A 14,991-nucleotide genomic window follows, 5' to 3' on the forward strand; every position below is an offset into this window, starting at 1 on the left:
AGATGTGCCCCCCAAACAAGCAAACCTAAACACATATATAAAACATAAAACATAAAAATGCTGTACCAGAATTTAGTTTAACTGCACTGGATCATAACCATTAGTTTCCTGGGACAAAAAAAAAAGTCTGAATCATAATTGGTTCTAGATGTAATTATTAATCATTGCCTCTCTTTTTTGGGGGGGAGGGGACTAAAAAGTCCCTAGCCAGTCATCTGTTCATTAGTTGTAGAAATCCATGAAATCAATAAAATACACTTAAAAATTCCCTCAAGTAGCAATCTAACACCACTCCACCCTCTAACTTCTTTAGTAAGCACTCTACTATATGCAAGCAACTCAGATCATAATACATGTATGAGTTAAGAAGGCTTCAGTTTGCTGGGGAAAGAAAGACGAAAATTACTTCTGGACCTGAAGACAGCCAGTCCCCTCTGAACTTGGGCACAGTGCCCTCTGATGGCTCTGCTAAGTAAGTACAGGAAAAGAACTGAAAAATATCTGTAACCCACTCTGGCACTAAGTTTTTTTTTTTAATTTATTTTTTAATTAGTAAGTCACAGTAAGGGTACAGTTACAGATTCACACATTTTTGTGCTTGTTTTTCCCTCATGCAATGTTTAAGAGCCCATCCCTCCACCAGTGTCCATTCTCCACCACCCATGAACCCAATATCCCTCCTACCTCCCCAGTCCCATCCCCACCACCCCACCCTGCCTCTGTAGTGGGGCATTCCAATTTGATATCTCTCTTTCCTTTTGGGTGTTGTGGTTCCAAATAAGGGTACTGAGTGGTCATCCTGTTCAGTCTCTAGTCTACTTTCAGCACGCATCTCCCTTCCCGAGCAGGCTCTCCAATCACGTATTACTTGGTGTTCCCCTCTCTATCTGGGATGACTTTCCCCCAGCGTATAAGGCCAGCTTCCAAGCTATGGAGCCAACCTCCTGTTATTATATACTACTATTCTTGGGTATTAGTCTCCTATTCTGTTGTTCTATATTCCACAAATGAGTGCAATCTTTCTATGTCTGTCCCTCTCTTTCTGGCTCATTTCACTTAGCATGATACTTTCCATGTTGATCCACTTATATGCAAAGTTCAACTGGCACTAAGTTTTCATTTAAAAAGCCTGCAAGGAAAGTCTCATCATATATAAAGTCTCTATCATATATGTATATATGAGATATGTCTTATAATATATATATGGTATATTCATGCATATACTCAAAGCTTACAATCACTGTTCATTTTTAAATAGCATTTATCTGATTAGGTTATTTAACTAATGGTCAGCTGTTTTAAAATTTCTATTGTGGAGATTACTCCCCAAGGTGCTTGTGGGACACAAGAACCAGACCTGGTAGTATTGGCGGGAGGAGAAGCATGTAGTGCTGAGGCTTGAATCCAGGGCCTCACATAAGAAAGAATAGGCTCTGCTATTTGAATCATACCATTCTTTTCAGAACATATAGATAATAGGTAAATTTTCTGAAGAGACAGACAGCGGCCTTACTTTGCACATGGGTAATCCCAATTTGATCCCAACACTGTATATGGTCCCTTGAGCACCGCCAAGAGTGACTCCTGAGCAAGCCCTGATCTCAGCTGTGTCCGGATCCCACCAAAATATAAAACCAAAAACCCAGTATACAGACTAAACCTACACACTAAAGCAAAAACAGTATCTTCAGTGGAGATGCAAATTATTCTAAGGTGTTCAAGAATTCATTCTATGTCAAGATGAATTGAAATTTCTAAAAAGAGAAAAATTTCTACCTTTAGCACCAGACAATAGTCTGTAGGTGCTTTATATTTGTTTCGATAGTCCTGTCCATAATAAACATTGACATGATCCAGCTGGAGAAAGCACATTAGATCCCGAGAGACCTAAAATAAAAGCACCAAAAAAAAATTAACAATATGTAAATAATTAACTTTTCATACTTGGTAACAGTTTTTAGCTAAGAATAAATATTTACCAAGGAGAAATTTTTCAGAACATAGTGAGAGTCTCTAGAATGCTTCTTTTTTAATTCTCAATACAACAAAAAATTAGTTTCACTTACTGTCCGACCATTACAATAAATACCAACTTGTTTAGAATTAGTAGGATTTTAAAAATAATTTAAATATAGTATATTAAAAATAGTATAATAGAACTTCCTGAGAAGAAATATACCCCTTCATACTACAGATCACATAGCTAGGTGTCTATAACACTATCTCAAGTATAGTGATTTTCAAGATAGAATCTCCTCACTAATTTAATGAGGACAAGAATAAGTAAATACACCTCTCAGGATGATGGTAAAGTTTGAATGAAATGATGCTTTTGTAAGGAACTTTATGCCTGTAGTAAGCATAAAAAGGGAAAACTTACATAAGGCAACTCTCACTGAAGCACAGTACCCAAACAAGGCTGAAACACCTTTTTGTCATGATGACTGTCCCAGAAAACAATCATCTTCAAACAATTGTCAAAACAACAAAAAACAAAAACTACTCTGGAAGAAATTTCAAAAACAACAGAAGTATGCTGAGGAATTTTGCTTCCTCAGCATAATATAGAAGCTCAAGAGTCAAAAGGGACACATACCTTTGCTTTTCCTTTAGGGACGTAATAGATACCAGATGCTCGTAAGAGAAAGTAACGTTTTTTCCAGGACTTTTTGCCATCATCTTTCAACCAAAGGACTCCTTCAATTTCTGGTACAGTCACAGAACTGCCACAAAAACATTCCTGAAATTAAAAAATTATTTATAAAGACATGAATTTGGATTCTCAAAATAAAGAGTATTTACTTTGTGAAATATATGGCAGTAACTACAATGCCTGTAATAAAACCAACTAGAAATTTTATGCCAGTTAGAGCTTTAGACTGCAATGGCAGTAATGCTATGGAAATACCAAAAGTATTGTGAAGCAAATGCACTGACAAATTTTTGCCATTGAACTTCATATATTGTTTAGCAGAAACTAAGTTGAAATGCCAACTGAACTATATACAATAGCACTATACATTTATGAACAGCCTTTAATTATGTCTTTAATTGTGTACTGTATTGAATAAAGGTATCAGAACTGACATGCACTAGGATAGCTTTTCTTAAATTAACAATACATTAAAATTAACTGTTAAGCTGAATAGAACTGTAATTAAAAAACATAAGCAGGGCCGGCAAAAAAAAAAAAAACATAAGCAGTCTAAGTGAATGAAACTTGGAACAAAACTTTCAAACAAATTAATGATCCTAAGATTAAAAAAATTAAAACTATTTAATAAATTTAAAATAGGTTAAATGTAAATTAAAGATTTTAAGAATTTATAGAGACAGTTTTTTTTTTCTTTTCTGTCTCGTGGTGCTGTAGGACTAAACTCAGGGTCTCACATGTGAGAGGAATATGTTCTACTACAAAACCATATTCCTAACTAAAATAATTTTTAAAAATCATGCATATTGTCACTATGAAAAGTTAAATGATGATCTTTATTTTCATAACTGCCTTACTGTTAAGAATCCAGTTGGGTTCTACACCACTGATGTACCGAGCTTTGGGGGACACAATTTGGGATTTGGGGTGGAAACAATTGAAATATGGTGGTGCAATGGTGGTGGGGTTGGTGCTTGAATATTAAATCTAATGAACTGTTGTGAACAACTTTATAAACTGTTGCACTGTCGTCCCGTTGTTCATTGATTTGCTCGAGTGGGCACCAGAACGTCTCCATTGTGAGACTTGTTGTTACTGTTTATGGCATGTCAAATACGCCACGGGTAGCTTGCCAGGCTCTGCCGCTCAGGTGAGATACTCTCGGTAGCTTGCCGGGCTCTTGAGAGGGATGGAGCAATCGAACCTGGGTCGGCCTTGTGCAAGGCAAACGCCCTACCCGAAATGCTATCGCTTCAGTATGTACATAGCAGATACATATTCACTTAAATAAAGAAAGTCTATCAAGATAAATGATTTGCCTAGAGTCACATATTTTGTTTCACTAATATCAATTTCCACAAATAATGTTTGGGATTAACAGCATTCCCAACCAAGGTAACACCATAGTAAGTATGGCAAAAAGAATCTAGTTGGGTTTCTAACATTCTAACTTCCTTAATCTATAGCCCTCTAAAATCAGTGAAGGCCAAAAAAAGTCAAATAATCAGTCATGTTTAAATTTGCTTTATTACTTTTCAAAGTAAGATTTTTAAAGAGAACTATGAATTTTTTAAAAAATATATTAAGGCAAGGACTCTAAACACTAAATTCAAAATTTTTTCTCTGCATAAGAACATAAAACAGTACAATCACATCCTTCACTGACTACCCTTTTTCTCCACCTATGAACTCCTACATATTCCTTAATCCTTTTAGTACATTCGAATTTGCTTGGTTTATTCATCATTGGTGTTAAGTTCACACAGGGAACTCTCTCCCCCAGGCCATAACCCCAAGAATGTAGGCCTCTTTAATGACAGCGTAATTATAAATATAAAACAGTGACATACCGGACTTTAAAAAGGCATGTAATATTTTAAATATTACAAAGATAGAGACTCATACCTCCAACAGTACTTCTTTGTTTCTATCTGCCATCTCAGCAGTTTCTTTTTTTCCAAGAAGGTAATTCTGGGAAATGAATACAAGTAAGTTAAAGGAAAAAATACGTTCTATTATTCCCTTAATACTGATGTACAAAGGATGTGTCTACTGACATCACAGCTTTGTGTCAATGACTGCCTATCTAGAAGGAAGAACTCTGAAAAGTAGACATCACCACTAAACTATGAAATGCTGTCCTTCTCTTCTCACCTTTATCACTTCTCTTGAATTATTTCATAAGCAGTGCTCCCTCAAATCCTAATGTGATAGTATATGCAACAACTTGAAAAACTATTTTGGTAGAGGCCAGAGATAGAGTACAGCAGGTAAGGCTTTTGCACGGCATTTGGTTCCCCAATCCCCATCAGGAGTGATCACTGAACACTGAGACAGGAGTAAGTCTTGAACACAGCTGGGCATGGCCTATTTATTATCCCTCCACCCATTCCCCCTCATTCAAAAACAGTTTTTGTATACTTAATGAAAGGGTTGACCTCAGAGGTTTATAAACCATTAAGTATAAGGGAAATTTAGTTTAAAAATGCTGAACTTGGGGCTAGAGATCATATAATGGGTAGGGCTCTTGTCTTGCACGTGGCCAATCTGGGTTCAATCCTCAGCACCCCTCAGAACCCTAAACACTGCCAGGAGTAATTTCTGAGTACAGAGCCAGGAGTAACTCCTGAGCACTGTCAGGTGTGGCCAAAAAACCAAAAACATAATAATTAAAAATGCTGAACGTAACTGATCCAGATACAGAAAAATCAATCTATATTTTCTGGTTTTAAGGGGAAAAATTCTAAATTCTCTGATACTTTTATGTCATTTGCTTGAATCAACTAACATGCAAATTTTAATTATCATTTTTTGATAATCTTTTTTCACAATAGAACACAAAAAGATCTTTTGTTATTCCCGAGTGTGTATTTTTTATAGATATCCAGAAAAGATGTATTATGATGATTAAGCTGACTGAAGGATAACTCTTTTGTACCTTTTAACTTTTCACTGTTTTTTATAGTGATGTTGAATAAAGTACTGGGTATTCAGAATTAAATAGCATTTGGAATAGGCAAAAAGGTAAAATAAGTGAGGGTAAATACACTAGAACATGGAACCATTTATAATCAGGGTTATTCTGATGAGAAAAACTCAAAAAAAATTTCAAATAGTACCAGTTGGATAGTAGAGTAACATGTACTTTCAAGAATAAGAAACTCACCAAATAAACAGCTGGGTTCAGTATAGTTCTGCATTATACAAAAGGAAACCTAAGTACTCTAGGCAATTATAACTCGGCTTCCTTAGGTGTTCACCCCATCTGGCTCTGTGGGACTGCTGTCACCTCCCTGGGTCTGACACTGGGCCCACACACACTTCCCACCTCAGTAGGCGTAAGTGGTCCACTATTGGTTTTGTAGTCACATGCACTAACCAGGAGGTTGTCAATCTTTTAACTGCAGTAACTAAGCAGTGACAAATAAGTATTTTAAAATCCTAAGCTCTGCAAGTTTGTCTCACCTGTGGGTTTTTGAAAAGTGCATATTTTTCTATACGCTCCATAAAGAGAAGTTTGTTTTGGCTATCTCTTGTCCAGTTTAGAAGGTTTTCAACCAAGTTTTCATGATCTTCAAAGATTCTCTCTGTCCCAAAATAAAATACATGTATTAGTAAGTATTAGAGTCATCAAACCTTGCTGAGTGATTCATGCCAGAAACATAGGGGCTTGACCAACACTGCCCTTGGAGATAACCTGTCTTCCCTCATCTTACAAATACAAAAACATGCCCTGTTTCCCTGTTTTTAAGTGTTTTTGGCAAGGTCTCAGAAAGAATCAGAACTATAATCTAGGTCTTATGATTGCGATACATCTTTTTTTTTTTTTGCTTTTCGGGTCACAAACAGCAATGCTCAGGGGTTACTTCTGGCTCTGCACTCAGGAATTACCCTTCACGGTGCTTGGGGGACCATATAGGATGCTTGGGATCGAACCCAGGTCGGCCGCATGCAAGGCAAACGCCCTACCCGCTGTGCTATCGCTCCAGCCCCACATCAATATTTTTTTAGCCCCAGACTTTCTTATTCCACCCTTTAAAATAAAAACGTTAGGTACATTTTATTAACTCTGATGTGAAGTATTTCTAATAATCAGTTCTTGGCACTTAAAAAAATTTTCAAGATCTTTTGTGATCCACGATTCTGTTTAATTTTAAACACATATTTAGCTTTTAATTTCCAAATTAGACATCAAAGAGTAGGTTGAGCATATGTTCAAAAAACATACTCTAGGTATGATTTGAAATTCCTGAATTGCTTATGACTACATATTTAATTAATTTTTGCAAATATGTAATTTCTACCTAAACATATTTAGTTTTCCTATCATGAAAGAGTGTTCCAAATACAACTATTCCATCAACTTCATTCTCCAAATGTTTGATATCTGTTTTATCTGCTGGATTATACTGATTACTAAAAAGGTCCTATTTTATAATTAGAGAATTTCTCCTGGTTGTTCTGTCTTCTGCTTTACCGATTTTAATAAGTTAATAAAATTCTAGTAAGACAAAATTTAGAATGATTATAGTTCCCTACTGAAGGTTTTGTTCTCTTTATCTCTAATACTGCAAAAGCTCAATGTCTATTTTGTCTGATATTCAGTTACATTCCTTTTATTTTAGTGTCTTTTCATTCCTTGTACTGGTTTTTACTTGTTTCTGAGCTACACTGGCAGAGCTCAGAGCTTACTCCTGGCTTTACACTCAAGCATCAATCCTGGTGGGGGTGGGGGACCTTATGGGGTGCCGAGGATTGAACCCCGGTTGGTGGTGTACAAGGCAAATGCTCTGACCTCTGTACTATCTCCCTGGACCCTAATTCTTTGCACTTTTATTTTTGTCTTTATATAATAGGTCTTTTATAGAGAGAGGAAACAATATTTATTTACCATTCTTAGTAAGCTTTTAAAATTAATTTATGTTTATCATAATTTGTTTCCAGCATCTTGTTTTGGCACTTTGGTAGTCTCTTGTTTTCTTTTCTTTTGTTTATTCAAACACAAATGGTCACACACGGTGTTTGAAATACTGGGTCACATATAAAAAATGGGTCTCTATCCTATAATCGTTAAATTATAGGATTTTAAATCATTAAAAATTAGCATTCAAACACTTTCTCTGTACTATGCTACATTTATGAAATAAAAATTTAAAAATTCTCTCAAAATAGCCAAGGTGAATATTGTTAGAATATGTTGTTTTTAAACGAAGGTCGGTGGGAATGGACTTGGCAACCCCCAGCAGAGCTCGTGTGATCAGGGTTTATCCCTGGCTCTGCACTCAGGAGTAACCCCTAACAGTGATCAGCAGACAATAAGTGGAATTGGGGATTTGAACCAAGGTCATGGCTACTGCTGCCACATGCTGGCAGGTGTGTTACCTTCTGTACTATCTTTCTGGCCCTCTTAGAACATATTTTTATATACAGAATAAACCCGGAATAGTTTAGGATTTTTACTTAGGGGTATGTGAAATCTGAGATATAAAAATTTAATTTTTAATTTTTTTAATTTATTTTTCGCTTTTTGGGTCACACCCGGTGATGCACAGAGGTCACTCCTGGCTCATGCACTCAGCAATTACTCCTAGTGGTGCTTGGGGGACCATATGGGATGCTGGGATTCGAACCCGGGTTGGCCGCGTGCAAGGCAAATGCCCTACCCACTGTGCTATCACTCCAACCCAAAAGATATAAGAATTAAAAAATTTTAATTTTTAGCTCAATGGGCTGGACCAAATGCTTTGTATGAAGGTCTGCATTTAATCCCCAGTACTACATGGTCCTCTAAATACTGAGCGAGGAATAGGAACCAAGCACAGAGTATAAATGAATCAATGCAAGGTGTGGCCTCAAAACAAAACAAAATAAGCAGTAAGAGCAACGCAAATACATTTTAAAAAAACAGCAGTTTGAAAGTGATTGCTAACTAACAAAACGTCTGGCAAAATAATTACTGCCAAAATTTCTGTAACCAAACAACTAATATTGGAAAAAGGAAACTTTTTGAAAGAGTTACTGGTAGGCTGGGGCTTGCAGTTCATGTAGCTGAGCACATGCTAGTATGAACGAGGCCCCAAGTTCCATTCGGCGTGCCCATCCCCTCCCCTCACCCAGCATACTATTTGGTCCCCATAACTGACAAAAGTAGAAGAGTCACTGGTGACATAATAAAACATAAAATTTTATGTTAGAAATTATTATGCCAAACTATAAGTCATAGGAAATAGGGTGTAGTACAATGTAGTACATCTAGCTGAAAGATGTGATTTATGTTTCCCCGAAAGCTGGTATAAATGATATCAAAGGGAATAAACATAACGGTATGCGGCAAATATGTCAACCTATGCAAATCTTACTTGAAAGAAAAAACAACAAACAGGGATGGAGCGCTAGTATAGCAGAAAGTGTGCTTGCCTTGCATATACCTGACCTGTATTTGTTCCCTGACATCCCATATGGTCCCTTGAGCACCACCAGGAGTGATCCCTGAGCACAGAGCCGGAATAAGCCCTGAGCACCACTGGTATGGCCAAAAAAAAAAAAAAAAAGGTAAAAATAAGTAAAAAGGTTGTTCTACTCATAAGAAAATCTGACTTGAACTGGAAACCAATCATGTACTCAGAAACTACGTGAAAAAGCTAAAGTAATATCATAGAAAAAGATCTAATGAATTCTTATCGTGCTTTTTATCAATATAAAAATTTGTAATTGCATAGAAATAAAACCATAATTAAATATTACTAACCCATTTGTAACTCAGAGATGTTTTCCACCAATGACCAGTCTAAACTGTAACCGCAGTGAGATTTGTCCATCAGGTTATCCAGCACTTGTCTCACTGTCTGCCTCTCATCCACCATCATTGTTTTAGAACTATCGTCAGACATGTGGACTCTAATCACCAGCTATAACAGGTAAAAAAGGAAATGAAATACAAACCAAAAAGGTGTTCTAGAAGTTTCTTCCAATACCAACTATCTAATATCTTTACATATAAAATACAACGAAATGACTTTATCATGCAAGAAAGATACACTAAAAATCAAGATATCAAATAACCTATACAAATTTAAAGTAGTGTAATAATTATAACAGCTAGGATTATAAGTCTATGCTGTTCCACTCATTTAGGATAATTTAAAATAAGAATGTTATTTCTTAAATAATGCATTTTCTCTAAAAAAATATCTTGTGAAAAAATAGGAAGAAATACCTTCTATTTCTCTGTCCTAGAAGCACATTTTATAAGCAATGCAATTCCTTATAAATCTATACAACTGACAAAAATATAAGGCCAGGAAAAATCCAAACTATCACCTTTTTCACTTGTGCCTCTTTAATCTTCTCCAATGCAACTCTGATCTTCTCAGCTTTCAGCTTTGCTGCCTGTTCTTCCTGTCAACACAAAGCCCATGAGATAAACTAGAGTAAAACAATGAGGATTTCTTGAGAAGTCCTTTTTATCCTTCAGGATGTTCCTGGTATTTAATTTCATTAAGACCTACAACTTCACATACTTATATAGGGCACATTTGAAAATTATCTTTTGACAAACTGTCAGCAGATATACTATAAAAGAATAATAGGTAAGACTTATAGACATTTTAGAATGAGGCTACATTCGATATTCTGGAGAAGGGATCTGTAGTAGTGTAAATTAGTAAGCTTATGGTCTCAATTTGAAGCAAACAAATTTTAGGTTCTGGAGTAGAGGAAACTTCATTAATGTATGAGGATTTGCTGTCTTGCTCTTAGTTTGTTATACTTGCATAGTTGCTCAATTCTGATTTTATATTCTCTCCAAAGTAAGGGCAATCATTTTGCTTACTAATATTTTGCACTATTATGCTCAAAATATCATCATCAAAATAGTAAAAATTAACATCAATTTCTTTGCAACCACATAAAAATCCAAATTTTAAAAATGTAGGTAGGTACATTCTCATTAATATGCCAGTAGAGGTGGCTGAAAAAAGCAGGCTTCACTCTGCTTTTGGGGGGGAAAAAAAAATATATATATATATACATAAAATTAGTTTTTTTTTTATTGTTAGTAAATTTGCCAAAAAAGTCTTTTCTATTAATTTACTGGTAAATTTTTAAATATAACTTCCCATAATATTTAAATTACTTTCTAATAACTTTTACTTATAAAATTAAGGTAGTAGCAATAAAATTATAAAAAACTAAAAATATGCTTAAACCATCTGGTAATTTTTTTCCCTATAGTAGCATCTAGTACTAAATAGTGGTACTTACTTGTACTTTCCAGCAATAGGCCATAGTACACTGTATTCTTAATCTCCACTTGAAAAAAAAGTCATGTAAATAAACTTCCACTTATAAGGACTATTTTATAATTCTAAGCTTTTTATTACTGTCAAAAACCTAATAAAACTATAAACTGTCATCTCATATATTTTACTCAGTATTACTAAAAAAAAAAAATCACAATCCAAGTGTTACTCTTCATTAAAAAGCAAAAGCTTCCAGGATCAAAAACAAAACCTCAATTTGAGATTTATTGTCTGTCCTCCTAAATTTTTTTGGCATTCTTATTTATGAATTGCTTTTCTTTCTACTTCCTATTCTAGTTGTCTCACCTCATTTCTAGCTCAGTATTTACTACTCTGTGGAACAGAGAGGAAAACAGTGGTCAGGAAAGACAGAGGGGCTTGTTTGCCAGAAATCTGATCCTTTTCAATGAAAGGAACCAGAGAATTAACATAATAACCAAGGCCTGGAAATACTATCTGTAAACCCAATTAGATAGAGAACAAAGAACTTTATTTTAACAAAGGAAAAGTACTAATATTAAAATTTGTTTCTTGAACGATTAGGCATATATTCCTTTGATTTAAAAAATTAAATCATCCCCCTCTATGAAACTGAGCTAAAAACATAGAATTTAAAAACTTAAAAAATAAAATAAGCTGACTATATATTTTAAGGAAAAAACGTTTAAGCAGGTTATAAAATGAGAAAAATACAACTTATCAAAATGCTTGGATTTTAGTATTCTGTATCTTAAAAAAAACAAATGATTGAATTATCAAACCCTATTATGTGTTTCTGACAGCAGAGCACTACTCTATAAAGGAATTTCAAATACCAGCATTTTCTAGTGTCTATCATGAAATCAGTTTGATAGTTTTTTTTTTTTGGAAACCACGATGAATACAGAAGTTTTATGAGCCTTTTCTCAATGAAATAATTATCTTATGTTCCTCGTGGATCATTTGTCCCAACCTTATATTGGTAATGAATGGCTGTGAAGAGTGGAAAAAAAAAGATTATTAAAGCTTCTTTTTAAATTTCTAATGCTCAGAGCCTAATAGTGAATTAGTGGTTGGTATATTTGGTACATAAGTATGAATTTCTAAAAGATTAAATTATTTTATCTCACAATTATTCAGAAGAGAAAAAAATCATGTTAGATATACCCCAAGTTAAAAAAAAATCTTTAATAAAACAAAGACTATTCAAGAAGAGATCATCCCATAAAAATATTTCTCAAATATCTCTGATAAAAGTCTGTTACCCAAAACATGAAGAATTCTAAAAACTCAAAATTAAAATGAACTGAATTAAAAATTGGGGCAAAAGACCTCAACAGATAACCTCACTAAAAAAAAGAGACAGATGGCAAATAAGTCTACAAGATAATTCTAAGTCATAGGTCATTAGGGAGTTGCTAATTAAATGAGACACTGCTACATATCAAGAAAAGTGGTCCAACATCAAGAACTCTTTTATTGATGGTGGTGATATAAAAATTCGATACTGTCTTTGGAGGACTACTTTTAAAAATAAAATAAAACCAAGCACACTCTTAGCAGTCATTCTCCTAAATAGCTACTCAAATTAGTTGAGAACTTACCTCCACCACAAAACCTTCATTATGCTGTTATAGCAACATCTTTCATAATAGCTAAAACTCAGAAGCAACCTTAGTTATCCAATGATAAATAAGCTGTAGTATACCAGAGCAATGAAACATTCAGTGCTAAAAAGAAACATGCTATCAAGCAATGAAAAGATACAGAAAAGTCATAAATGTATACTAGTAAGTAGAAGCAGCTTATCTTAAAAGGCTACTGCTTGATTTCAACTATGATATTCTGAAAAAGGCAAGTGAAAAGATCAATTGTTACCAGAGGTTGGCAGAAGACAAACAGGGGAGCACAAATAATTTAGAGAGAGAAAATACTTTGTATTATTCAATAATGGTAGGCATATACTATTATATACTTGTTTAAATCTTTGGAATATATAAAACCAGGAGTGAGTTGTAAAATTAAACAAAGGACTAGGTGATAATAATGTGCTATGGTAGGTTTCTCTGCCATTGTCTATACATTCAGAGAATATTTTCTGTATGTACCTCAACTATACATGCCTTACCCCCTCGTATATATGCATGACTTTTCCTAAAAGCCAGAAATATGTATGTACAATTACGTCAGCCTAACTCTAGCAGGCAAAAAAACAGATTCCCCACTTCCTTTCATTGATTGTTCTAAGGCCTATATTAGTTGGAAATGCTTCCTAACAATATAAATTGTTTTCTTGCTAGTAAAGTCTCTCTTTAATATTTAGCTGTCTGCAGTGGGGATGGAGGGGAGATGGGAGTTTTTTTTAATGAAATTGGAATTCTAAGCATTTTCTCAATTTTACTGTGAATACAAACGACTTGAAGCAGTGACCTAAAACGTTATATAATTAGAGGGTCTGTTTAAATTCCCAGATTATAGGGACAAAGTGGACATATTATAAAGAAAGAATTAAAGAGACATGAGACACTGACAATTAACATTAGTAGAATGGTCAAGTTAGAATGAAACCATTTCGATTTTTAGCTATCAACAAGAAACCATTTTATTAAAGGGTCTAGGTGGAATTATTTTAATAGCCACATTCAGCTATTCTTCCATTTGCTTAAAATGTTATACTTTAATAACTGCATAAATTGGTCTCTTAAAACTATCAAATTCAAATTTAAAAGTTAGGCAAATTTCAGGTTATTCTTCTCAAGCTCATTAAAAGTAAAAACCAAAAAAAACCCCAAAAAAAACCCAAAAAACTGAGGGGCTGGAGCGATAGCACAGCGGGTAGGGCATTTGCCTTGCATGCAGCCGACCCTGGTTTGATTCCCAGCATCCCATATGGTCCCCCGAGCACTGCCAGGAGTAATTCCTGAGTGCATGAGCCAGAAGTAACCCCTGTGCATCACTGAGTGTGACTGAAAAAGCAAACAAAAACAAAAACAAAAACAGAAAAATTGATCCAGATAACTAGTTTTTAGAGCTCTGAATATCATCACTGGAGCAAAATTGAAAATATCATCACTGGAGCAAAATTTTCAGGACTCGTGATCAAATTCATGAAAATAAAATTAAAAAAATTTTTTTTTCAGGATTCATAGTATTTTATGCTTCCTGTGGATAATAAACTCTTCCTCAGAAAGTGGTTGTTTTTCTTGTTGTTTGTTTGGGGACCACACCTGGTGATATTCTGGGGTTACTCCTGGCTCTGCAATCAGAAATTACTTCTAGGGGTGTGCTCAGGGGACCATATGGGATGCTAAAGACTGAACCCAGGTCGGTTACATGGAAGGCAACTGTTCTAACTCTCTAGTCTCAGAAAGTTTTTATTTTTATTTATAGTATTTAAGTCACGGTGACATTTTTAACCTAAACCACCTAAGAACCGGAGAAACTCCTTAAGATTAGTGTTGTGCAATAATGGAAATACAATTAAATCTTTGCTAATGTACATCTACACTTAAAAGGCCCCTAATAATTAATAAAGAAAATGTAAATAAATCTATGCACACTCTCTGAACCCAAGTTTAATTCAAAGAATAAAGCTTTGCTTACTCCATGTTTATTTTCTTCTGTTGTTAAATCTGACCAACTCAAGTATTAAGTTTTCTGCCTCTGATTTCATTGACTATTTGGTTTCCCTCGGTCTGTCCCACAACTTAAAATGTAAGTTAATGATTCTTCGCATGTTTAATAACATCTTAACGTTCACTCCTATTCCTCTTAAAAGAGCAAGAGATAATCAATTTCATACCTAAAAAACTCCTATGTGGCTATGAATAAACATCTAATGCTAAGTCTTCTCAAATTTACAAAAAGGACAAAAACTGGGTGCAGATCTCATGATTAGATAAAAGTCAATGCTGTGGTTACAAAAAGTTAGAACATTCTCTTTAGTGTGAAAATTAGAATGCTTATAATAAAATTAAGAATTTAAGAAGTCGTCTGAGACCTAGTTTATTTTGCAGATTACAATAATAAAATTTTTAAATGATTCCAAAAAACTTGCAG

At 34.5% G+C, this 14,991-nt stretch overlaps 1 protein-coding gene across 5 annotated transcripts in view; it reads right to left on the bottom strand.

The window, feature by feature from the left end:
* The window catches only part of RAPH1 (Ras association (RalGDS/AF-6) and pleckstrin homology domains 1), an 85,563-nt gene that overhangs the window by 16,534 nt on the left and 54,038 nt on the right, over positions 1-14,991 (bottom strand). For all 5 annotated transcript variants that reach the window (XM_055120518.1, XM_055120517.1, XM_055120516.1 and 2 more), the window contains 6 exons: positions 9,974-10,051; positions 9,402-9,561; positions 6,119-6,240; positions 4,559-4,624; positions 2,597-2,740; positions 1,777-1,887 (listed from right to left, as the gene is read on the bottom strand). In XM_055120518.1, the coding sequence (XP_054976493.1) occupies positions 1,777-1,887; positions 2,597-2,740; positions 4,559-4,624; positions 6,119-6,240; positions 9,402-9,561; positions 9,974-10,051 (681 nt within the window). The remainder of the gene's footprint in view (positions 1-1,776; positions 1,888-2,596; positions 2,741-4,558; positions 4,625-6,118; positions 6,241-9,401; positions 9,562-9,973; positions 10,052-14,991) is intronic.

This window comes from Sorex araneus, chromosome X (genome assembly GCF_027595985.1).
Source record: "Sorex araneus isolate mSorAra2 chromosome X, mSorAra2.pri, whole genome shotgun sequence".
Classification (NCBI taxonomy): Eukaryota; Metazoa; Chordata; class Mammalia; order Eulipotyphla; family Soricidae; genus Sorex; species Sorex araneus.